The 24,650-nt window shown below is 33.8% G+C and overlaps 1 protein-coding gene across 3 annotated transcripts; it reads left to right on the top strand.

Annotated features, from left to right (window-relative positions):
- The first annotated feature begins 1,201 nt into the window (after positions 1 to 1,201).
- On the top strand, positions 1,202 to 24,560 carry LOC132724602 (uncharacterized). Of its 3 annotated transcripts, XM_060709484.1 has the most exons (8): positions 1,202 to 1,490; positions 14,116 to 14,266; positions 19,056 to 20,213; positions 21,017 to 21,343; positions 21,741 to 21,805; positions 22,010 to 22,240; positions 22,939 to 23,160; positions 24,278 to 24,560. In XM_060709484.1, the coding sequence occupies exons 1-8, from the start codon at positions 1,326 to 1,328 to the stop codon at positions 24,314 to 24,316; spliced, it is 2,358 nt and encodes a 785-aa protein (XP_060565467.1). In that variant the 5' UTR covers positions 1,202 to 1,325; the 3' UTR covers positions 24,317 to 24,560. The 3 variants fall into 3 exon arrangements, with proteins under 3 accessions (XP_060565467.1, XP_060565469.1, XP_060565468.1); XM_060709486.1 differs by lacking the exon at positions 14,116 to 14,266 and having other exon boundaries at positions 1,351 to 1,490; positions 18,633 to 20,213; XM_060709485.1 differs by lacking the exons at positions 1,202 to 1,490; positions 14,116 to 14,266 and adding an exon at positions 16,534 to 16,626 and having other exon boundaries at positions 18,633 to 20,213.
- Positions 24,561 to 24,650: the final 90 nt, after the last annotated feature.

Below are 24,650 nucleotides of genomic sequence, written 5' to 3'. Positions count from 1 at the left end.
TATATGTAACAAGGTTACCTTGAATAAACTACGTTATGATATGTAACAGGCCTTGTTCCCATATGGGTTCTTCAAATTATCAAATTATTAATTTTTATTGCACGTAAAAGTGCGAAATATATTTGTAAAAAACTTTAAACTTTCCGTGATTTAAAAAAATCCACTTACATCAAAACCAGGGTTTTTTCTCCAAATTCGATTATTTAAACAACATTTTGCAAGGAACATATATTTCCAACTTACTCCTAACTTCTTGTTTGTTTATATATTCATACTACGTTTAGACAGTCATTTATATATTCGAACAAACAAATTAAATGAAATAATAATCGCATATAACAGATGTCCATAAATTTCACAATTCGTTTTATAATCCAAAAGAATATACCATATTGTTTCAAATGAAAATCAAAACAAAACAAAGTTTTGAATGTCTCCCGTATCCCTCCCTCAAATTTTAACATTTTATAGCCAAATATTAATTGCTCAACATATAAAATCGAATTTTGCGCAACGTACTCTCAAAATGTTCTTTTATTTTCTTAATAATCCTGTTTACATCAAACTGTAAGCATAATGATATTTTGCAAAACAGGCCCCAGGCTTCTCGTTTAAATTAATTAAATGTATAACTATGAAAAAAACATTCACATTGTAGATCTAATGTAAATTAATTTTTTATATATTTTATTTTAGAATTGTTTCAAAGACAGAAATTGTGTGTGTACCGTATCTTTTGAAATAAAAGTGTGTTCCGTATCATTTCAACATCACTTTATGAAAATATGCTAAAACATCACTGCATTCACTCGATACATTGGATATAGTAAATATATCAGATTTAACATGTATTTTTCTATGAAATAGTGTCAAAAAACATATGACTTGCTAGAAATCGCCTGTTATGCCAAATGAGTGTGTACCGTTCCCCTCGGCCCAGGCTATGAAAAGAAAACTGTACTCGAATGTTCTCAAAAACCATTCAGGGGTTTTCAGAATTTTGATATACCGTGGACAACTGATATAATTACGGGTACTCTGCGCCTTATCTCATCAAAATCGGTTGAGTAATAAATAAGTTATGAATAAAAAACATACCTGAATCGGGTGAAAAATCGGCGTGTTCCGTACCCGAAAAGTCACGTGGTATGGCCACATTGTATTATTTAACTCCTATAAATGAATTTTTAATGAATCAGAATTAAATTTCAGCATGAAGAAAATGTGAACAAGTATATACCAGTTATCTGCACGTTATTTGGTACTTCCTTTTTTCGTTTACCTAGGTAATTTTACAATTTGATATTTTCAAGGTTATATCAAAAATGGCCAGTGGCGAGGAAAAACGATCAAGACTACGCCAGGGTCATCGGACTTCTTTGAACACTGAAACTTTCTATGCATCTTCAACGAATTCTCCAACTCCACAATTAGCGACGATAGGATCCGGACAAAGTGTCACTTTCCGGCTAACTTTAAATGAAGCCAAGGTAAACACCGTAGGCCCCTATATCCAGTTACGCTGGAATGTGAAAACAACGCACGATTTGTGCAAAAAGTAATGCAAATTTGTTCAATAAATGGCGGATACCTGTCAGGATTCCCAACGCGGTAAGTAAACTGGCCAATATATTTTTTTATTCAACCAATCTGAAATAAAAGGAATAGCTGCATACGGCTGCGAAGACATTCTACTTTATCCCTTATCAATATTATTGCCACGAAATTGCTATTATACTTTTCAAGATCATTCGTGAAAATGATGGCTTGACCAACCGTTTTGAGTGTGATTTTGGCTTTTTGTTGGCTCTAATTGGTACATAAAATAAGATGATAAAATGTGATTCATGCCGTTTATATGAGGTAACACCAATGTACATGAATAGTGCTTCGCGGTATCCTCGGAAAATGTGATTTTTTCCATATATGGTACTGAATTATAACACGGATTTAACGCCATTAATCGACGAGTATGAGCACTTTTCAAAAATATTTTTGTGGACAAGCTTAAATTCATTTCATACAGAATTTATTTTAGTTTGAACAGCGTAGGAAATATAGACACCGAATCCGTCCCTGAAACCACAGTTCTATAAGTCATGTAATACATGTCTTTGTTAAAATGAGTAGAAGCTATGAGTGAAAAATTTCTTACTCAAGGAAACAACGGGGTTTAAACAGTTTTTTATAAATAGCAATTTCTCAATATCTATTGAGATGGAAGTTATGAAAGTGTGCTTTGTTAAATTATAGCAATTTTCATTATTCTCGCTCTTTATTAATTATCTGACATAGTAAACATGAAGAAGTCATTTAAGACCTTCATGGCATGGATGAATAAAATCTTTCACAAACACATCTCTAGTAGCTCTCCATTTACATGTGCATTTGAGTAGTGATCATAAAGCGAAAAGTAACTTAAATATATTTAGCCTGTCTTTAGTCTATGTCACTCTTTACCAACTAAAATTACGATATGATTTTGCTCAACTGTGAATTTGGAACAGTTTATTCAAACTCTGAGGGATTTAATGTACATGTATTTGTACAAAATGAGCTACCAAGTATGTATGGATGTAAATGGGCTCTATACTGGTTGCCTTTTTATATGCCCGAAAGAATTTCGGGCATACTATGTTATACTCCCTGGCGTGCGTCCGTCTGTCCGTCCATCCAGTTGATAAAAAGCACATTAACCCCAATTGTTGGCACTTCCGTCCGTCCGTTAGCAATTTGGTTTCCGAAGCATAACGTAACTTCCATTTGGCCGACAATATTCAAACTTCATAGGATGATTGTCCATATTGGGTAGAAGACCCCTATTGATTTTGGGGTCACAAGGTCAAAGGTCAAGGTCACTATTACCTCAAAACTGAAAACAGTTTCCGGAGCATACTTAAGTTCCGTTTGGCCTACAGTATTCAAACTTCATAGGATGATTGTCCATATTGGGTAGAAGACCCCTATTGACTTAGGGGTAACAAGGTCAAAGGTCAAGGTCACTATTACCTTAAAACTGAAAACAGTTTCCGGAGCATAACTTAAGTTCCATTTGGCCCACAATGTTCTAACTTCATAGTATGATTGTCCATATTGGGTAGAAGACCCCTATCGTTCTTGGGATCACAAGGTCAAAGTTCAAGGTCACTATTACCTTAAAACTGAAAACAGTTCCATTTTGCCCACAGTATTCAAACTTCATAGGATGATTGTCCATATTGGGTAGAAGACCTCTTATGATTTTGGGGTCACAAGGTCAAAGGTCAAGGTCACTATTACCTTAAAACTGAAAACAGTTTCCGGAGCATAACTTAAGTTCCATTTCGCCCACAGTATCGTTCTTGGGATCACAAGGTCAAAGTTCAAGGTCACTATTACCTTAAAACTGAAAACAGTTCCATTTTGCCCACAGTATTCAAACTTCATAGGATGATTGTCCATATTGGGTAGAAGACCTCTTATGATTTTGGGGTCACAAGGTCAAAGGTCAAGGTCACTATTACTTTAAAACTGAAAACAGTTTCCGGAACATAACTTAAGTTATAGTTAGCCCACAATGTTCAAACTTCATAGGATGATTGTCCATATTGGGTAGAGCACTCCTATTGATTTTTTGATCACAAGGTCAAAGTTCAAGGTCGCTATTACCTCAAAACTGAAAACGGTTTCCACAGCATAACTTAAAGTTTGTTTGGCCCACAGTGTTCAAACTTCATAGGATGATTGTCCATATTGGGTAGAACACTCATATTGATTTTTGGGTCACAAGGTCAAAGTTCAAGGTAGCTATTACTTCAAAACTGAAAACATTTTCCAGAGCATAACTTAAGGTCTATTTGGCCCACAATATTCAAACTTCATAGGACGATTGTCCATATTGGGTAGAACACTCCTATTGATTTTTGGGTAACAAGGTCAAAGTTCAAGGTCGCTATAATTACCTCAAAACTGAAAACAGTTTTCCAGAGCATAATTTAAGGTCTTTTTAGCCCACAATATTCAAACTTCAAAGGATGAGTGTCCATATTGGGTAGAAGACCCCGATTGATTTTGGAATAACAAGGTCAAAGGTCAAGGTCACTATTTCTTTAAAACTGAAAACAGTTTCCAGAACATAACTTAAGTTCTATTTGGCCCACAGTGTTCAAACTTCATAGGATGATTGTCTATATTGGATAGAACACTCCTATTGATTTTTGGGTCACAAGGTCAAAGTTCAAGGTCGTTATTACCTCAAAACTGAAAACAGTTTCCAGAGCATAACTTAAGTTCCATTTTGCCCACAGTATTCAAACTTCATAGGAAGATTGCTATTGAAGAAGGTAATACTTTTTTTAATTCCCATGTCTTACAAATGCTTCATCCTTACTAACAAAAAGAAAAAACAAAACAAAAAAAAAAAACACTTTCGGGCATATGATGCTCTGCCTAGCGGTGCTCTTGTTTAAGGGTCATTAGTCTTGTTAGTTTTTATTTGTTTGGGTCGTCAGACCAAACAAATAATGGTAGCGAAATTTCAGAGTCTAATGTTCTTAACTGCAAATGCCGAAAGTAGTCCACTTTTTTGAAGCGGTTACTTACCTTTTGTATGTACACTAAAGCCGAAAAATTCAGGGGGAGTTCACTGCGTAAAGATGGTCAAAGACAGGCGCATCAATTTTCAAGCAAAGTAATTCCTGAATGGTCGAAGATTTCTAATATTGTTTTATTGTATTTTCTGATCGAAAATAACTAAATACAAAGCGGACATTCAATCTCTGACACAGAAGTTTACGACAAACCTAACAACAAGTAGTTCTCAAAACAGCTTAAAACTAGCGATTTAAAAGAAAGAAATATTTTATTTTGTTACAAGTATCCAACAAATTACAACGCATTTAAAGTTAAACAATAGCGTTGGCTTATAGAATTGTCAATAAATGCACAATCACAAATTACGCGGATGAATATGATTTTATCAATGAAAATACTATTTATTACCGAATACTACACAAACCGAGTAGTGGAATATATAGATTTTACATGTCGGACTGTTTGGGCGAGAGGATTTTCGCTAAAATATTTACTTCAATTTTAAACAACAGGTTTACCCTGAACAAAATACCTTGAAATTAATAAGGATTACAAACCCGAAATGCAATGGAAGTTCTAAATTTAGAATGACTTGATATTATTCAGCCTTTCTGTGTATAACTTCTCCGTGGTACAGTGGTAACGCGCTCGCTTAGTGAGTGAGAGGTCTCGAGTTCGAATCCCAGGCGAGGAAACTTTTTTTTTTGTTAAATTCTTTTTTAAGTGTTCTTGTTAAGGAAGTAGCCATGATATGCAAGGATAAAGTGTGACTGTCGTAAAAAATGAACATAAATGATTTTTTGATGCAACTCTAGTTATGCAGAATTCCGTATGTATCAAACTCTGGTGCCTTGCAAAATGAATTATAATACATAAAAATAAACCTATACAGGAAAATGCATACAGATATACAGTACGATTTAGATTGCAAAGATCAGAAAATACCACAGAACTTGCAGCCCTTTGATTCTTTATAAATATAAATGCTTATAGTAAGCTCCAGGATTATTTACATCTGTGTTAAACAACAGTTAAAGTCGTTACAAGTCCTAATTTAGAATAATATGGTTTTCTTCAGCCCGTTCACATATAAATTCACGGTGGCTGAAGGGTTTTCGGGCTCGCTTAGGAAGCGAGAGGTCTGGAGTTCAAATCCCAGTAAAGGTAACTCATTTTTTTTTTCAAATTGTTAAAGTCAAATAAACTTTGGATTGAATATCAGTGTTGCAATTAGTCTTATAGCCAATTTACTACAATTAAAACGCTGGAAAGCATTGGTGGCACTATACATATAATCTCACAACCTGCACCTTTCTTACATTCTGAGACCCAAACAAATTCAGCGCCTTCTGTGCTTTGATTTTAAACGTTATTATTGCTGCACAAAAATTTTGTTATTAAGCTCTTAGATTCATATATGTTTTCCCATACAAAATAACATAAAAAAGAAACCCCAAGAGTGGGGTAAATCTTTACCTCAAGGGTTAGTATTTATTTAACTTTAGCAGAGAACAATATTATCCTATATTCAAAATATTTACAAGTTTTGGGCATTAAAGTTTCTAAGTAAAATATCTTTTGAATAAAAGTTACTTTCTTATATCAGAAAAATAAATAGATTAAATGAATAATCAAATTTTAACAGAAGTTCACCAGGCAAATTGCTACAGCTAGATATTTGTTTTGGTGGGGTCACATCACGCCAACACAGTAAAGGTCATATGGAGTTTCAAGCTTTACTGGTGCATTATTTCAGGCATAAAATATGCAGACACTTTTCCCCCTTGATTGTTTTCTATTATTTCTTTTTTTTCAATTTATTTACAAGTTCTTATTTTCTAACAAGATCCGAAGTGGATAACATATGTTTGCAAATAATAATTTATTTCAGGAAACAATTATCAAATTGTATTAAGTTACAATATGCAATCAAAATGTTGAAAGTTACCGCGAAGCACTATTCACGTACATCAGCGTTAAAAACGGCTTGAATCACATTTTATCAGCTTATATTCAATTTTCCATGTCATCGGAAGTTTAGTACATGTCATTTGCATACCAAAAAACTGAAATTATATGTTATTATATGCATTGTTGTACTAATAAGAGTCGACAAAAAGCCAAAATCACCCTCAAAACGGTGGTCAAGTCATGATCTTGAAAAGTAAGACTGTCTTCGCAGACGTATGCGGCTTTTCCTTTTTTTTCAAGATTGATTAAATAAAAAATATATTGCCAGTTTACTCACCGCGTTGGAAATCCTGCCAGGTATCCGCCATTTATTACACAAATCTGCGTTACCTTTTGCACGAGTCGTGCATTTTTACATACCGGCGTTACTGGATATACACAGTGGTAAAAATTGATATTTTTTAACCTCCCTTCCGGACCCAGTACTTACTGACTTGTGATTAAATATACTTGACACTATTGTTAAGTCAACATGTAAAGTTAGCTAGCGGCACTTATTATCTGCATTTATTACATAAATTTATTTAAAATATACAGTACTTGTATGAGCGTCACTTTGGTAGGTAGTTGGTTGGTAGTTGAATATTCGAATAACCAACTACCTACTAACTGGTATTTTGTAATTCGTAATTCCCAAATATTCAACAGCTGATAGTTGGTTATTAAATCCACTATCACCAGCTTGAAATGTTAGAACATATCAATCATTTTAAATACGATAATCCCAAACAACCTACCAGCAGGTAGTTGGTAATTCGAACTTGTTAATATGACAGGATGGATGGACTCTACCAAATGCTTTCACCCGTCTCCCTACATCGACCAGGGGACTCAGTTGAATTTTAGCGTAAATTCTGGAAAACTACTTTCTGTTTTGAGGGGAAAACATTCAAAGATCGGATAACCAACTACCTTCAAATTGGTAGTTGGATATACGCGAGAATAGCCAACTGTGTCCTGAAACAAGGTGTTTTCATGTTGAAGAACAAATATCTCTTGTTATATATCCGTTATATTATTCTGGAAATTTTTTCTTTCCGCTTTGAGGGGAAAACCTTCTTGTTGAAAATTGAAGATTCCCACGAACAACCGAGTTTCCCTGTGCGCATAATGAGACAGTGTGTTTCTATGTTAGAGAACACATCTTTCTTTTTTAGATCCGTTCCATTTATTTCGAAAAAGTAATTTTTTAATGGGGAAACATGCAAAAGTCAAATTACCAACTACCTTCAGGTAGTGAATTACCAACAAGGTCCGCTCCTCGACGTAGCTATATAGGGTGATGCAATGATACCATTTGGTAGAATTAAGCCAACTTATCACATATATTTTTTACTTTAATTCTGCAAAAGTATTTTCTGTTTTTAGAGAAAAACATGAAATGTTGGAAAAACCAATAACCTTCTGATTGGTAGTTGCAGATTCACGCGAATAACCATCTGAGTCGATTTATGGTATGTGTCCTGCGTGTGCCTGTAGGTTCTGTATGTCAGGTCATTGTTTGAGTAGTGCCATGTGTGTCCGTGTGTGCTGTGTCAGTGTCCTGATGTGAGGAGTATGCTGTTACAGGGCGTTGTTTGAGTAGTACACTCTGTGTCCGTAGTGTCGTGCGCGTGTGTATAGTGTTCAATGGTATGTGTGTCAGTGTGCGAGTAGCGTTCTGCATATCAGTTTTTGTGTAGTGTCCTGTGTCAGTGTGTGAGTAGTCTCCTTGTGTGTCAGTGTTTTAGTAGTGTCCTTTGTCAGTGTGTTATTAGTCTCTATGTGTCAGTGTTTGATTAGTGTCCTGCGTAATATTGTGTGAGTTGTGTCCTTTGTCAGTGTTAGAATTGCCCTGTGTCAGTGTGTGAGTAGTGCCCAGTGTCAGTGTGTAGTCTCTATGTTTCAGTGTGTGATTAGTGTCTTGCGTGTCATTGTGTGAGTTTTGCCCTATGTCAGTGTGTGAGTAGTGCCCTGTGTCAGTTTGTGAGTAGTGTCCTGTGTCATTGTGTGAGAAGTGTCCTTTGTCAGTGTGTGAGTAGTTTCTGTGTATCAGTGTGTGAGTTGTGTCCTTAATCAGTGTGTGTGTAGTGACCATGTGTCAGTGTGTGAGTAGTGATCATGTGTCAGTGTGTGAGTAGTGTTCATGTGTCCGTGTGTGAGTAGTGATCTGTGTCAGTATGTGAGTAGTGTCCATGTGTCCGTTTGTGAGTAGTGTCCTGTGGAAGTGTGTGAGTAGTGTCCTGTGGAAGTGTGTGAGAATGTTATGTGGAAGTGAGTGAATAGTGTCCATTGTGTCAGTGTCTGAGTAGTGACCAGTGTCAGTTTTTGATTAGTGCTCTTTTTCAGTGTGTGAGTAGTGTCCTACGGAAGTGTGTGAATAGTGTCGTGTGCGCGTGTGTGAGTAGGTGTGTGTGTATGAGAAGGTGTGCGAGTAGTGTCTTGTATCAGTATGTGAGTAATGTGCTGTGTCAGTGTGTGAGTAGTGTCCTTTTTCCGTGTGTGAGTAGTGTCTTGTATGTCAGTGTGTGCGTAGTACCCTGTGTCCGTAGTGTCCTGTATGTCAGTGTGTGAGTAGTGTCCTGTATGTCAGTGTGTGAGTAGTGTCTTGTATGTCAGTGTTTGAGTAGTGCCCGTGTGTGAGTAGTTTATTGTATCCTGGTGTGAGCAGTGTCCTGTGTTCGTGCGTGAATAGTGTCCTGTGACTGTGTGTGAGTAGCCTCTATGTGTCAGTGTCTGAGTAGTGTCCTGTGTCAGTGTCTGGGTAGTGTCCATGTCTGGGTAGTGTCCTGTGTCAGTGTCTGGGTAGTGTCCTGTGTCTGTGTCTGGGTAGTGTCCATTGTGTCAGTGTCTGAGTCAGAGTGTCCTGTGTCAGTGTGTCAGTAGTGTCCATTGTGTCAGTGTCTGAGTAGTGTCCTGTGTCAGTGTGTCAGTAGTGTCAATTGTACCAGTGTCTGAGTAGTGTCCTGTGTGTCAGTGTGTCAGTAGTGTCCTGTGTGTCAGTGTCTGAGTAGTGTTCTGTGTGTCAGTGTGTCAGTAGTGTTCATTGTGTCAGTGTCTGAGTAGTGTCCTGTGTGTCAGTAGTGTCCTGTGTGTCAGTGTCTGAGTAGTGTTCTCTATGTCAGTGTGTCAGTAGTGTTCTGTGTGTCAGTGTCTGAGTAGTGTCCTGTGTGTCAGTGTCTGAGTAGTGTCCTGTGTGTCAGTGTGTCAGTAGTGTCCTGTGTCAGTGTCTGAGTAGTGTCCTCTGACAGTGTCAGTAATGTCCTGTATGTTAGTGTCTGAGTAGTGTCCTGTGTGTCAGTGTCTGAGTAGTGGCCTGTGTGTCAGTGTCTGAGTAGTGTCCTGTGTGTCAGTGTGTCAGTAGTGTCCTGTGTGTCAGTGTCTGAGTAGTGTTCTGTGTGTCAGTGTGTCAGTAGTGTTCTGTGTGTCAGTGTCTGAGTAGTGTGTCAGTGTGTCAGTAGTGTTCTGTGTGTCAGTGTCTGAGTAGTGTTCTGTATGTCAGTGTGTCAGTAGTGTCCTGTGTGTCAGTGTTTCAGTAGTGTTCTGTATGTCAGTGTGTCAGTAGTGTCCTGTATGTCAGTGTCTGAGTAGTGTCCTGTATGTCAGTGTGTCAGTAGTGTCCTGTATGTCAGTGTGTCAGTAGTGTCCTGTGTGTCAGTGTTTGAGAAGTGACGTGCGTTTGTGTCTGAGTGTGTGTGAGTTGCTTTTATTTATTAATTATTATGTTAGTGTTTTAGTGGAGAAGCGGGGGATCGAACTCGCAACCCCTAGATTCGTAGTCAGACAGTGTTACCACTGCACTACAGCGTCCGCTCTGATTTATAACTATTTTGGAAGTCCTTTATACATTATCACATTAGTAAACTTAAAATTGAGTAATGCAATTTAATTTTCACACCTATATGGCTGACATTCGTGTCCTTGCTCGAGGGGTTGTGATAAAGGACATTACACAAACGAGTAGTATAAGAAAAATAAGTAAGACTGTTGACAGGCAATAAAAATATGCCAAGAAGTCATGTTCCGTTAAAAAGAATCGCAGTTCTAATAGTGACAATAAGCAAGCTGAAACCAATACTTGTTGCTTATGATAAATGCTGGTTTAATATAGGTCTATTTAATCTTGTTTCACTAGTTAAAAATATTTCTAGTGGCGGAAATTAGATGAAAAAAAGTGAGCCGCGTCATGACAAAACCAACATAATGGGTTTGTGACCAGCATGGATCTAGACCAGCCTGAGCATCCGCGCAGTCTGATCAGGATCCATGCTGTTCGATTACAAACCCTATAACAAGTAAAGAAACTGATAGCGAACAGCATGGTTCCTGATCAGACTGCGCGGATGCGCAGGCTGGTCTGGATCCATGCTGGTCGCAAACCCATTATGTTGGTTTTGTCGTGACGCGGCTAAAGTATGTTAATGCAGCAAACCTAGAGATTGATGCTAATTTTCATGAGCATTTTAAAAACGGTAATGTAAATTAAAGGTAAAATATTTTCAAGTAAACAAAATAATAATTTACATATTGCAAATAACACTTTCAGTTCATGTAAATTACCAAATAAATGTCAAAAAATGCTTTACTGCGTTAGGTACACAAAAAGTTTGATTTTTATTTTAAAATTATTTTTTACTGAATAAAAGTCAAAGACATGTGTATGTGTATATATATATATATATATATATATATATTTTACCAAATGGTATCACCCCTCACTCTACGTCAACCAGGGGACACATTTCGTTATTTGAGTGAATCCCCAACTACCAACCAGACGGTAAATGGTTATTCGAACTATGCATGTTTTCCGCTAAAACAGAAAGTACTTTTCCGGAATAAATATAACGTTTATATAGCAAGATAGATGTGTTCTATCAAATGGTAACACCCTGCACTCTACGTCGACCAAGGGACTCAGTTGGTTATTCGCGTGAATCCCTAACTACGTACTAGAAGGTAATTCGGATATTGCATATAAACAGTTTAAAAATGTTACGGTTATATAACTAAATATGTGTTTTCTATAATATGGTAACACCCCCTTCACCATAAATCAGTTGGTTATTAGCGTGAATCCCAAACTACCAACCAGAAGGTAGTTGGTTATTCGAATACAACATGTACTTCTCTAAAGACAGAAACTAATTATTCACAAAAAAGTGTGAATTCCCAATTACCTACCAAAATGTACATGTTGTAGTTGGTAATTCGAACTCCTGGCAGGTAGTTGGGGATTCGCGCGAATAAACAAATAGATACCCTCCTTTATTCTGTGTTCAAAAATGTATGATGTGTTTTAACATTTCCCGCTGGTGATTGTGGATTGAATTACCAACTACCACCTGTTAAATAGTTGGGAATTACGAATTACCAACTATCACTTAGTAAGTAGTTGGCTATTTGAATATCCAACTACCAACTACCTACCAAATTGACGCTCATTGTACTTGTGCGCTACAGCCCTCCATTACTCTGCTTCTCTCAAATGCCGCCTAATGGTAGCAATTGCCATATCGAAGTGACAGATGTAAGAAATATAAGCCACTGAATAACAATAAGCCGGCAATTTCGCCGTATAACAAAAGACATGTGACTGTACAACCCATCTAAAACATGAAAATATTGGGGTGCTTGCTTTCCATGTAGTCCAAATAATTAGCCGTGAAAAAAGTTTTTTAGCATTTTATATATATCATTGTGACAGTTTACATTTGATATTATCAAGGCTTTTTGCAAAGTCTAAACGCATTGTATCAAAAAGACAAAGCATCTATCAAATTTATAAAAGTAAAGAATTTCATGTCAAAATATGTGCAATGCAATGAAAAATATACTTTTATTTCATCACGAAAATAACAGTTTCAAAATCACTTCTATATTGGTTAGAACGCTGATTTAAATTTTCACACTGATGTTTCCATCCTTTGGCAGCCATATGGAAACTATACTCGTACATGCTGGTGTAATACAATTTATTCATCAGCGGTAGACGACATTTGAGCCGCGTCACGACAAAACCAACATAATGGGTTTGCGACCAGCATGGATCCAGACCAGCCTGCGCATCCGCGCAGTCTGATCAGGATCCATGCTGTTCGCTATCAGCTTCTCTACTTGTTGTAGGGTTTGTAAGCGAACAGCATGGATCCTGATCAGACTGCGCGGATGCTGGTCTGGATCCAAATCCCATTATGTTGGTTTTGTCGTGACGCGGCTCATTTTTCCCTATGCTATGAATATACATTGACGCCTAATACAAATATGTTAATAAGTTGTATTAGCATTTTGGATTATAAATAATTTTTTATTCAGCAATGATAGAATAAAAGAACAAAATATATGAGTATCATTAATCCAAATAAAACTAGTAAAAATTCCGTTTCAATTTTATTTTACCAATCGAGTGCTACCGTATCCAATCGGTTTTTGAATATTGCACGGCTATTGCATCCTAGGTTGGATTACATGTCAGTGGTGACATTAAATAAGTTGTTGTTTTATCCCTATGTTTTGATAATCACTACTGACCAGTTCATCCATGGTCTAACCATGAATGATAAATGATTTTGTAAAACCATTTTTTTTATATTGCGTGTTTATTACAAAATTTAGTATTCATTTTACAGTATAATTTCTTATGGCAGTCTTTAAGTCGAGGTCAGTAGAGGTTATCAAACTTTAAGTATGTAAAAAGTCTATTATATTATGTAATTAAATGTCTCAAATAACTTTTTTAATAATGACAATGTGCAATTTTGTCATCCTACTGCAATTGATTTATATACGTAAATAAGGGAGGTAAATCTACAGTATGTGGAGTTATTCCTCTTAGTATTAGCTATAACAAGTCTCTTGTAATTCTTTCGAGAATGGCTATATACAATTTCAATGTTTAAATGTTTTATATGTATATATGTGTATAGATGAGACTATTATAAAGAATAAAATAATTTCAATGGACAAATTTAATTTCAGTTTGCCTTAGCACGTTTATTTTGCATTAATCTTTCATAGGATACTCAATTTCTTTCAAATGATTACTAATTAAATCCTTTAAAGTATTAGTCTAATATCAAATAGTTTGCTACCCCTTTTAACAGTCGTCTGTTAAGACCTAACGTAACATTGAAAGTGAAAAATGTAAAATATCAGATGAATGTAGGATAAACTTGAAAAAGGTTACGTTATAGGTCTCATAATTATGACTAGCTTTCCATGCTACCTAAAAAGGATAAGTCAACAGGAGACTATCTCAAACCATTGCTGAATCAGAATTTTCAAAAATCGAAAAGAAATCTGTTTTATACCTGTGATAATATAAGAATTAATTTATGATGCTTAGCAAGTGTTGAGTAGTATATACATGTATATTGGTTCCTTTTCTTACCGCTTTGCTTGTTTCGACAAAAGAATTGCACAATTCCTGCGTTATTTAAATATTCCAGCGTTACTGGATATATACACGGTGTGTAAGATAAGAATCACTCTGACTAAAGTTCAGATCTGCTTATTTCTTACTTGTAGCGTAGTGTTATTTAGAAGCTGATTTTAATCAATTTGGTTAAGAATTTAATTGAAATATTTTTTCAGACTGTCAAAAAAACCACAACTTTTTCGAGTTCAGCAAGTGAAATTGCCGGCGGTGTCCGACCAAAGGAGTTTGCTTCTCCAAATGGAGAAAGATTTTGTAAAACAACAGAACAACTCCCCACATCAACTAATGCCGAAGTTTACGACAAACGCAAGTTATCTACTCAAGATTATCATTACCTTGATGATGTTTTCATTACTAAAATATTTATATCTTATTTTGATCTTTTTAGCTCGCCTTTTTTTTTTTTGAAAAAAAAAAGTAGAGGTATTGTTATAGTCAGGTCGGCGTTGCCTTTGCCGTTGCCGTTGCCGTTGCGTCCGAAAACTTGTACCTGGATCATAACTTTTTTATTTCTTGGTGTATTGTCTTCATACTTGGCCACAACAACCCTTGGGACAAGACCTTTCAGTAGACCACACTAGCCTTGACCTTCATCCATAAATGACCTTGACCTTCAAGGTTAAAAGTCCAATTTTTGCTTGTTCATGCTGTTATTGGCTGTTACTTTGTTATTTTTGAATGGATTGTCTTCAAACTTGAACATAATAATCTTCAAAGATATCCCTTAAAAATAACCAGTCAGACCTTGACATTCACTCATCAATGACCTTGACTTTGAAGGTCAAATTATTGAAATTTTCATTTTTTTGGCTATTATTGGCTGTAACTTTGTTTTTTTTTTTGAATGGATTGTCTTCAAACTTGAACATAATAATCTTCAAAGTTAACTGTTAAAAATATACCGAAAGACCTTGACCTTCACTCATTAATGACATTGCCTTTGAAGGTCAAATTATTGAAATTTTCATTGTTTTGGCAGTAACTGACTGTAACTTTGCTATTTTTGAAGGGATAAACTTCATATTATAACTGAACATTCTTAAGGACCAGACCTTGTTGTTAATCAAACCCAAATTTGCTTGGGCTCTTTAATGACCTTGACCTTGAAGGTTATATTACTGAATTTTCTCAGATTGTGCATTTATTGGTGTGTGTGTATGTATAGTATATGTATTATATATATATATATATATATATATATATATATATATATATATATATATATATATATATATATATATATATATAAATGTGTGTGTATATATATATACATATATGCAGGTATATATATATATATATATAAATATATATATATATGCATGTATATATATATATATATACATATATAGATATATATATATATATATATACATATATAGATATATATATCAAATGTATATATATATCAAATATAAATATATATATACATATATATACATGTGTATATATATATATATATATATATATATATATATATATATATATATATATATACATGTATATATATATATATATATATATATATATATATATATATATATATATATATATATATATAGAGAGAGAGAGAGAGAGAGAGAGAGAGAGAGAGAGAGAAATTGCGTCATTGTTGCTTTTTTTAGAAATTGCGTCATTTTTTTCTATTTTTAGAAATTGCGTCATTTTTTTTCTATTTTTAGAAATTGCGTCATTGTTGCTATTTTTAGAAATTGCTTCATTTTTTTTCTATTTTTAATAATTGCGTCATTGTTGCTATTTTTAGAAATTGCGTCATTTTTTTCTATTTTTAGAAATTGCGTCATTGTTGCTATTTTTAGAAATTGCGTCATTTTTGTTCTATTTTTAGAAATTGCGTCATTGTTTCTATTTTTAGAAATTACGTCATTGTTGCTATTTTTAGAAATTGCATCATTTTTTCTATTTTTGAAATTGCGTCATTTTTTTCTATTTTTAGAAATTGCGTCATTGTTGCTATTTTTAGAAATTGCGTCATTGTTGCTATTTTTAGAAATTGCATCAATTTTTCTATTTTTAGAATTTGCATCATTGTTGCTATTTTTAGAAATTGCGTCATTTTTTTTATTTTTAGAAATTATGTCATTTTTTTCTATCTTTAGAAATTGCGACATTTTTAATATTTTTAGAAATTGCGTCATGTTGCTATTTTAAGAAATTGCGTACTGTTGCTATTTTTAGAAATATGCTTAATGTTTCTATTCATATATATACAAAATATATAAACAAAACTAATGTGACAAGACAGACCAACTAAATTTATAAAAAGGAAACGTCAATATATGTTCAAACCTTTCTATGTTTGCGTTTAGAAAAAGTAAAAAGTCGAGCGTTGCCCCCGCCCGGCGGTGGCTCTTGTTTAATTAAAGTCGTTGTTTTAAACATCTGGACGCTTTAAAATTGTGGAAATGGAATACAGTTTTTACACGCACAACTTCATATTAATAGCCGATATTTGGTTATTTTTTAAGGGTAATGATATTACTTTAAACATTGTTTTGTTTTCAAATAAAAGATCATACTTTACAAGTAAATTGAATGTTTCATTGTAATTTCTTACAGAAACAGAAAGACGGCCACGTGACCAACATATTTCAATAGATCGCACCACTCATACCAAAGAAGAGCTATTTAAACAGATATCTGTATCGGTAAATAAAAATTATACAAAATTTGAGAGAACTAATATTTCGCAGACTATGTAATAAAGCTGATATTGGTCCTGAATTAAAGGGATACTCAGGCAAAATAATGACAAAAATCAAAAAATGATATTATGTACTCAAATCACGCTAAAATGACATTTCTTAAAGTCCCAGCATGAATTTCTGTATAAATTCTATATATTTTGGGTTTGAAGCTTAAATATATCTATATATGTTGAACGAAATTTAGACGCCAAAAAAAATCACCGAATAGCTTATAAACAAGCCATATGACTTGAACAAACCCTAGAAGTTACAATAACAGGTATTGTGAATATTGTATGACTGAATTAAGTCTAAGTAATTGATTTGACATGTTCTTTAACGTTTCCAGAGTTCACTGTGACAACTATTGTGAAATCTTAGCGCTCTAACCTGACCCACGCGGGTCAAGTTAGGAAAACACCATTTTATTCTTTATATGCAGAAAAGTTTTGTTCCTTTGACTGTCTAGTGTATTCATTTTGAGGACATTTGCAAAATAATAAATGAAAAAGTCAAAACTAAGAAATGAAAATTTTGCCGGTGTCTCCCTTTAATACCTTACAAAAACTATATTGGTGTTAACGGAAGCTTAGAATGCATTCGTACATGTATTATACATTTTACAGCTCAAAGTGTGTTTATTTTTGGTATGTGATAAACTGAATATTAAATTCGTGTAAGTTCATTACTGAATTTATTGAACTCGTTGAATAAAATATAATCTTTTATGTACACCTGTCCGTCCGTTTTGCGAACCTTAAATTTCACCCCTAAAACTTACGACACACTTAAATCTGTAAAAAATCGTTGACATATTACTTTAACATGTACTAGCGGCAGGCTGTAAACTGTGCTAAATATTACGGGAAAACGCCCCTGAGAGCATCCTAGAATAAAATTTTTTTCAGGGGGAGCATGCCCCCGTACCCCCCTAGATTTTGGCTAAAACCAACCAAATTGACCGCACCCATCACAATCGTGACGACGGGCCTGGTATATCAATGAAGATGTAAGGCGATAAAAAATCTGGTCATATCTTAACCTAAAAGAACCAAAATTTTGCAGGAACTAAAATATTGATACACGTCTCATACATTCAAGTCTTTCCTTAAGTTTCGTTTTTTGAAAAAGCGAGAAATGCACATCTGAAGAAAAATAGCTTTATAGATGTAACACCGCGTCTGTCTAGTAACACAAGAATGTGAAAATAACATAGTAATTGTGCAATAGTAAAGCTAAATGTGCGCAAAATTATTGTCGAAAGGAGTAACACGATATTTAAAAAGACCAAAATATCTTTTATGGTAAATCGAATTGAAAGAAATGAATAAGCGTATACATACCGTCTCAAATGCGACTTTCATGTTTCGTCGATATTAATAGGTTATTAACTCATTAAAAACTTACTGATTTTATATTTGGAATACCTTTGATATTAGCTTACCTGTTAGCTTTTATGAGGTAACCAGTGTTGTTCGGTGCATCATTTACGCTTATTTCTCTGTAGTATGAAAATGGTATTTTGGCAAATGTCTCAGGTATACCGAATATCGAATATAAAAAATTAATATGTACGATAATTCATTGATAGGAATCTAAGAACACAAAAGCTGTTTTCAGTACGCTGGCCAGGCCGTTATTTTCCCGAATGATCAAAAACTGTCATAGAAATATTTTAATGAGGTTTAAAATAAAATGTCTCAGCAACCGCATATTAAAATTTGATTTACTACTTTAATTTATATATAATTATATTGGTACATATTCTGTGTTCGTCCCGACCAAAGAATTGCATAATTCCTGCCTTTGTTTACACATTCTAGCGTTAGTAGATATTCATGGTGTGTAAGCTAAGAATATATCTGACTAAAGTTCAGATCTGCTTATTTCTCACATGTAGCGTAGTGTTATTCATGAGCTGACTTTAATAAATCTGGTTAAGAATTTAATTGAAATATTTATTTCAGACTGTCACAAAACCCACACCTTTTTCGAGGTCAGCAAGTGAAATTGCCGGTGGTGTCCGACCAAAGGAGTTTGCTTTTCCAAATGGAGAAAGATTTTTTAAAACAACAGAACAACACCCCACATCAACTAATGCCGAAGTTTACGACATACGCAAGTTATCTACTCAAGATTATCATTACTTTGATGATGTTTTCATTACTAAAATATTTATATCTTATTTTGATCTTTTTAAATTAAAGTCGTTGTTTTATACATCTGAACAATATAAAATGTGACAACATTAAATTAATAGCCGATTTTTTGACTGTTTAGAACATATAACAAGTTATTGATATTACATTAAACATTTGTTTTGTCTTCAAATAGGAAATAATACACTGTAAGCCAATTAGTTATTTCATTGTTATTTCTTTTGTAAGTAGAAGAACGGACACGTGACAAACATTTAACCGATCACAAAGAACCATTTAAAGAAGAAGAGCGAAGTAAAGAGAGATCTATATTGGTGAAGAAACAAATGCAAATCTTGAGAGAACAGGTATTTCGTAGATTACGTAACAACACTGATATTGGTCAAGGATTAACAGATTTTGATTTTAAAGAGAATAGTGGACATTTAGACTGCAATCTTAGAGGAACTGAGAAAGCTGTGACAAAAGCCATAGGTATAATAAGGAATCTAGAAAATGATGTGCGTAGTGTTGAAGTAAGTTTCTCTTCTAAAGTAATGTCAGAACTGCATAAGCTGAATGTTGAAAATTCGCTAAATGAAACGCTTAAATTGAAGTTCCCTAAATGTGTAGTGAGACAAGAGAAAAGTAAGGTTCACGTTTATGGATTTGATGTGACAACATTGAGGAAAGCAAAACGGTTTATAAGCGGGATGGTTATCGACTATATATCACCGACTTCTATAAATCTTAGGCAAAATGAATTGACATTATTTTGTAAAAAATACGAGAAAAAACTCCTTGTTATTCAAGACAAAGAAAGGCGGATACGGTTGATTGGATTAAAAGAAGCAGTTGCGAATGCCATGGAAGAACTCTTCATGTTAAACAGAGAGGGAAGACTTACAGATACTCACAGACAACAGTTACTACCAACTGATATTAAATGTTTTCCGCTAGACCGAGAGTTGCAGTTGCATTGTTTAGAAAAATGTGTTGATTTTGAAGCTGTTAAAAAGAAATATGAAGTTAATATAATATTTCACCAAAAACTGATGATAATCGAAATCACAGGATTAAGTGTTAACATACAGAAAGCTTATGAAGAAGTAAAAGGTATTTTAAAAATGATGTATTGTGAGAAAATGGATCAGGTCAGCCAACAGGCCAGTACATTCTTTGGCAAGGAACTGGGCAAGATATTTCTTAGTGATTTAGAACAGACTAAACAAGTTTACATAGAAAAAGAAGTTCTATATTATGTTGGTCGCAAAAAGGTTACCAAAAAGCATTCATTAGAAGAGATCGTATGGTTGGATGATAAGGAAAGAGAACTGATACTTCAGATAAGCAATCCGAATGATGTGAAGGCCTCTGCTTTTGCTATTCCTAAATTAGATGAATCTAAAGGTAGGCTGCCTTTGAGACACCTTTCATATAACACTGCTTTAGATATAATTTTAGCTTTAGATATAATTTAGAATAGTAAAACTTTATTATGCCAAACATTTGTTCGATGATTCGATTTAAAGGATCACCGACAGTCTTGCTAAACACGTTAAAGATATACAGGTAAATCACAAGCTTAAGATAAGCAGTTCAAAATCATTGCTACAAGTCAGTCAGTCCAACTTACAAAAATTAAAAAAAAATAAAAATTTCAAAAGTGTTTATCAAAAAGTGTTAAGTCTGTAGTAAAGAACGGTATCTCATTTAATTTAATTCGTTTGCATTTATTTGTGTGTTTTTTTCTTATATATTTATTTTACAAACTGACATGGAAGGGGATATATCCGTATTTTATAATTTTATTTACAAAACTCATTTTTTTCTATTTATCTATAAGATAATGTTAGGTCAGGCAGTTTTCAGTCTCAGGGTATTTACTGGAATGATAAAAAATAAGGTTTTTTTGTATAGTAGTATTGCTAAACTGTTTTTTTACAAAAAATTTTATTAACGGTTAGCTCTCTGTGCAACATTTAACTGTCATTACATTTAATTCAACACAAGGCACCATATACATGTGTACATATATGTATTTGGAATAGTAATAATCATAATTCAAGTTTTTCTTACTTTTTTCTTTTCATATCGTTCTCTCTATATCATGAACATAAATGTCCTCCCAGTTTATGAACATAAATGTCCTTCCAGTTGGAAAAAAGATAATACGTTTTCTACTCAGTGCAAAACAACTTTTATTTTAAAAGGGCTGAGATTTTCCCGTCACGGCAACACAATTGAAGTGCCCGTTTCACCTTGGATCGATGGAAATTATCAGGAAACAGAAGCTGTTGCGACAAAACTTCTTTCTAAGGCCAAAGATGGGCACGAAACTACGCTTGCTATTTCTATGGCATCATTTTGTAACTGGCCATTCGATGAATATATGAAATGTTTTGTGAAGATTTCTGTATCATGGCTTCTTGATCAGTCACATGTATGGCCAAGTTGTGTGATTTTGTTCACAGAGTCTATGGATCACTTTAAGAAGATGGATGAATATATTGAACAATGTGTGACAGACTGGCAGAAAGGTTACTTTCGTATTTTCTTTCATAATATCGTTATCAATATTCTTTAAAGCATCAAGGGAAAAACAACAAAACAAGATTTTTTTTTATATCAGACTAACATTTATGGTAAATATGCAGAATAAGAATCGCAGAGATAAACTCTTCAAAGTTATAAAATGTTGTTTTAAACTTTGTAAGTTTATTCAATATCTTTATATGTATTATTTACTCGTATATTTCTTTCATGGCTCACAAATACCGAGGTGCAGCGGGAGTAGAATTTTTCGATAACCGTGATAATCGTGATAATCGCGTAGTTAAAACTTGAAAAAAATGTGAGTCTCAAAAGCATATCTGACTCTCACAAATGTTTTGCGCAAAATGGCTTACATTGGCTCCATGTTAGACTTTCTTTCAGATTTGAAAGACAAGATTGTTGACCCAGTCATCAGGGTTTTAAAACAGCAGCTTGACCAAACTGAGGTGAATTTATTTTTGTTCTTGTTTATTTAAGTTCTTTTTTGTCAATTTCATGATCAATTCTCTTATCAATTCAGGTCCTTTTCACAGTGTTCACCGTATAAGTATTTTTTAAATATACATATATTCCATTTAGATATGTTTTGACCTTTTTTTTGTTTTTACGAGTCCTTGCGATTCCTAATATTTAAAGCTGTTGTCTTTTAGGCAGATGTCCTTGTCAATACAACCGGGCCAAATTTGGATCTGCGTGTTGGTAACGTGTCAGCTGCTCTCTCAAAAGCAGTTGGTCCTGACCTTCAAAAGGAATGCAAACTGAAATTTCCAAATGGAATATCGCCGGGTACAATAGCCATCACGAAAGGTTTTAATTTAATGTGCAAACAACTGTTTCACATTACTTTGCCATACTACGTAGATGTCAAACAGTGCATTGAGGTTTGTAAACTGTAGGACTTTTATTTATTCTTGTTAAATAAATAACGAATATTTTCATCAGAGTTAATTTGTAATAATTGCCAAACTAGGTATTTGTTATTGAAATATATTGAGTAGCAGCTATGTTTTCCTTGCTTCTGACCTCATCAGTTTTTTTGTAAAATATTTTTCTTAGCATCTTTTAAGTCTTTAAGGGCCGGTGAAACAAATTAAGAAACTAAAACTTTTTCAGGCTTATGAATTAGTGGACGGGTTTTTATCAATCTAAATTTGCACATGATGGTGGTCCTCTGTTATAAGAAAGCTTAAATAAACACAATGGACCCCATCCAGAAGCTTCTAGAACTAAAAAAGGAAACATGTTTGGCAAGCTAAAAACTGAACTGCTTTAATTATTTTTCCAATTGCATAATTGTCTTCAAATTGAAATGAGGATTGAGAATTTTAATATATTTCGGACAGAAAGAAAACTTTACTCAAAACACATTTTGATAAGAACGGCACCTGTAACAAATATATATTGAAGTCAAATATTTTTTCTCGTCTAGTTTATTTGTTTGTAATTAAATTCAATGTAAATATTTCATAAGACAAAAATATGTTTGCATTAAAGTAAATCAATATTAATTTTTATAATGTACATAACTAACAATAGTAACGATTTATTAAACATGCGATTTGATCTATTCGTTCAACAGAGTATTAGAAAAGCAGTTGTTCAATGTTTGGAAACAGCAACAACAAATGGACATGAAACAATAGCGTTTCCGATTATTGGTTCTGGAAATCTTGCTTATCCCATAGAATTGGTCTGCTCTGAAATGTTCGGGAGTGTAGAGCGATACAGACAAAGTCGACCAGATAAACCTTTGGCAGAAGTTCGCTTTGTTGTTTATCATAAAGATACCACTCTTTATGAGGTAGACACTTTGTTTTAAACGTTTTGCTTTTTTATATTGATAACACGCCATTTCTCAGTGATAAAATAAAAAATAGTTTCATACCGCTTCCAACCTTTATTTCTTAATGTAATTTCGGGGACTACCTTAGGTCAGTTCTTCCATTGGCTTAGCAACTATACTGACGCATAAAGTGAAGTTACATATTATTTATCTTTTGTTCCAACAGTCAATTAAGCAAAAGTCATTTAATTAGTAGTAAATGCAAATACATTATTATGAATTATTTGATTAAGAGTTAGTTCAATGTCAAACATTTATCTTTTACTCAGTCCCATTGAAATATAATCATTGTAACATATTTTTCTTTTCACAAAGAAACACTAGACCTCTTCAATGCGCACAAAGTGTTGTTAATGTCTCTAATGGTTTAAGTAACTTGGTTAGGTCAACGTATTTTAAAAAGAACAAAACAATTTGCTTTTTAATCAAATTTTACAAAAAAGCAGAAACCATGGCTTAAAGTTAAATCTGATGGTGCAACTTGGCCGAGGTAAAAAGGAATGAGACGGGAGTAACGTACTAGTATATTTATTTACAAAAATTTGTTAAGTTTTATCTTTATTAGGACAATGTAAGTCGTATGTCCATTTGTTTTTGTGTACCGCGTTTTAGTCATATTTGATTGCAAAACATTATTTAGATTACATGAAATATTTTGAACAACAAAAACTCCATTTGATTGCATTACAAGGTCTCAAACTCAAAATTGCAACACCTTTAACTACAATGTAGCGCAATTATCATTTATCAAATGAATATTACGATATACATTTATACTCAAAATGTATTTATGTTGTTTGATCGTGAACGTAGATACATCAATACACATGAATGAAAAGATAACTTTTTATTGGCGTATCACCTGAAACAACGACATCATAAATATGCACGCATAGGGTTTCTGTTTTACCTATTTACCTCGCGTATACCTAGCTCCCAATATCATCGTTCTGGTACATGTATATTATTTCTTTTTATTCGACCGTGGAATTTCCATGTTTATCTTGTGGTAATTATCAATTGAAATTTGCCTTGTTTCTCCTGCGGTAACTGTTAAATATCTTTATCATTTTAGAAATTTAAAAAGGAGGAAGACAAACAGAGTAAGTGTTGATGTTTTTGTTTGCTCTCAGCTTACTATCTATTTCGGTTACTTATCTATTTCCTTAATACACAAATGACTGCTTTTTATACATGAATAAGATGGGGCAAAGTATAATTTAGTGTCAGTTTTGTAAGAATAGTTCCTTAATCATTAACCTACTTAATAAGTATAATTGAGTGGCTTAGATGTAATAATATAGAAGTATAAAATATCATAAGGATGGACGCCATTCAAAGAACGTTTTCCCGACAAATCCCAAGAAAAAAAAACAGTACCCTCAGTAGGAAGCCCAGCATGATAGTCTGGTCTGACAGCACAAATGTGCAGGCTGACATTGCTCTAT

The sequence above is a fragment of the Ruditapes philippinarum genome, unplaced genomic scaffold (genome assembly GCF_026571515.1).
Source record: "Ruditapes philippinarum isolate M1 unplaced genomic scaffold, ASM2657151v2 ctg2012_1_1_1_1, whole genome shotgun sequence".
Classification (NCBI taxonomy): domain Eukaryota; kingdom Metazoa; phylum Mollusca; class Bivalvia; order Venerida; family Veneridae; genus Ruditapes; species Ruditapes philippinarum.
Note: the sequence above shows the minus strand (reverse complement) of the source record. Positions and strands in the feature narration are given on the sequence as shown.

Excerpts from the sequence above, each read along its gene's own strand:
- LOC132724602 (XM_060709484.1), top strand. The coding sequence starts at position 1,326 with ATGGCCAGTGGCGAGGAAAAACGATCAAGACTACGCCAGGGTCATCGG. Across the intron at positions 14,267-19,055 it reads TGCCGAAGTTTACGACAAAC|AAGAACGGACACGTGACAAA; the intron begins GCAAGTTATCTA and ends TTTTGTAAGTAG. Across the intron at positions 21,344-21,740 it reads TGTGACAGACTGGCAGAAAG|ATTTGAAAGACAAGATTGTT; the intron begins GTTACTTTCGTA and ends ACTTTCTTTCAG.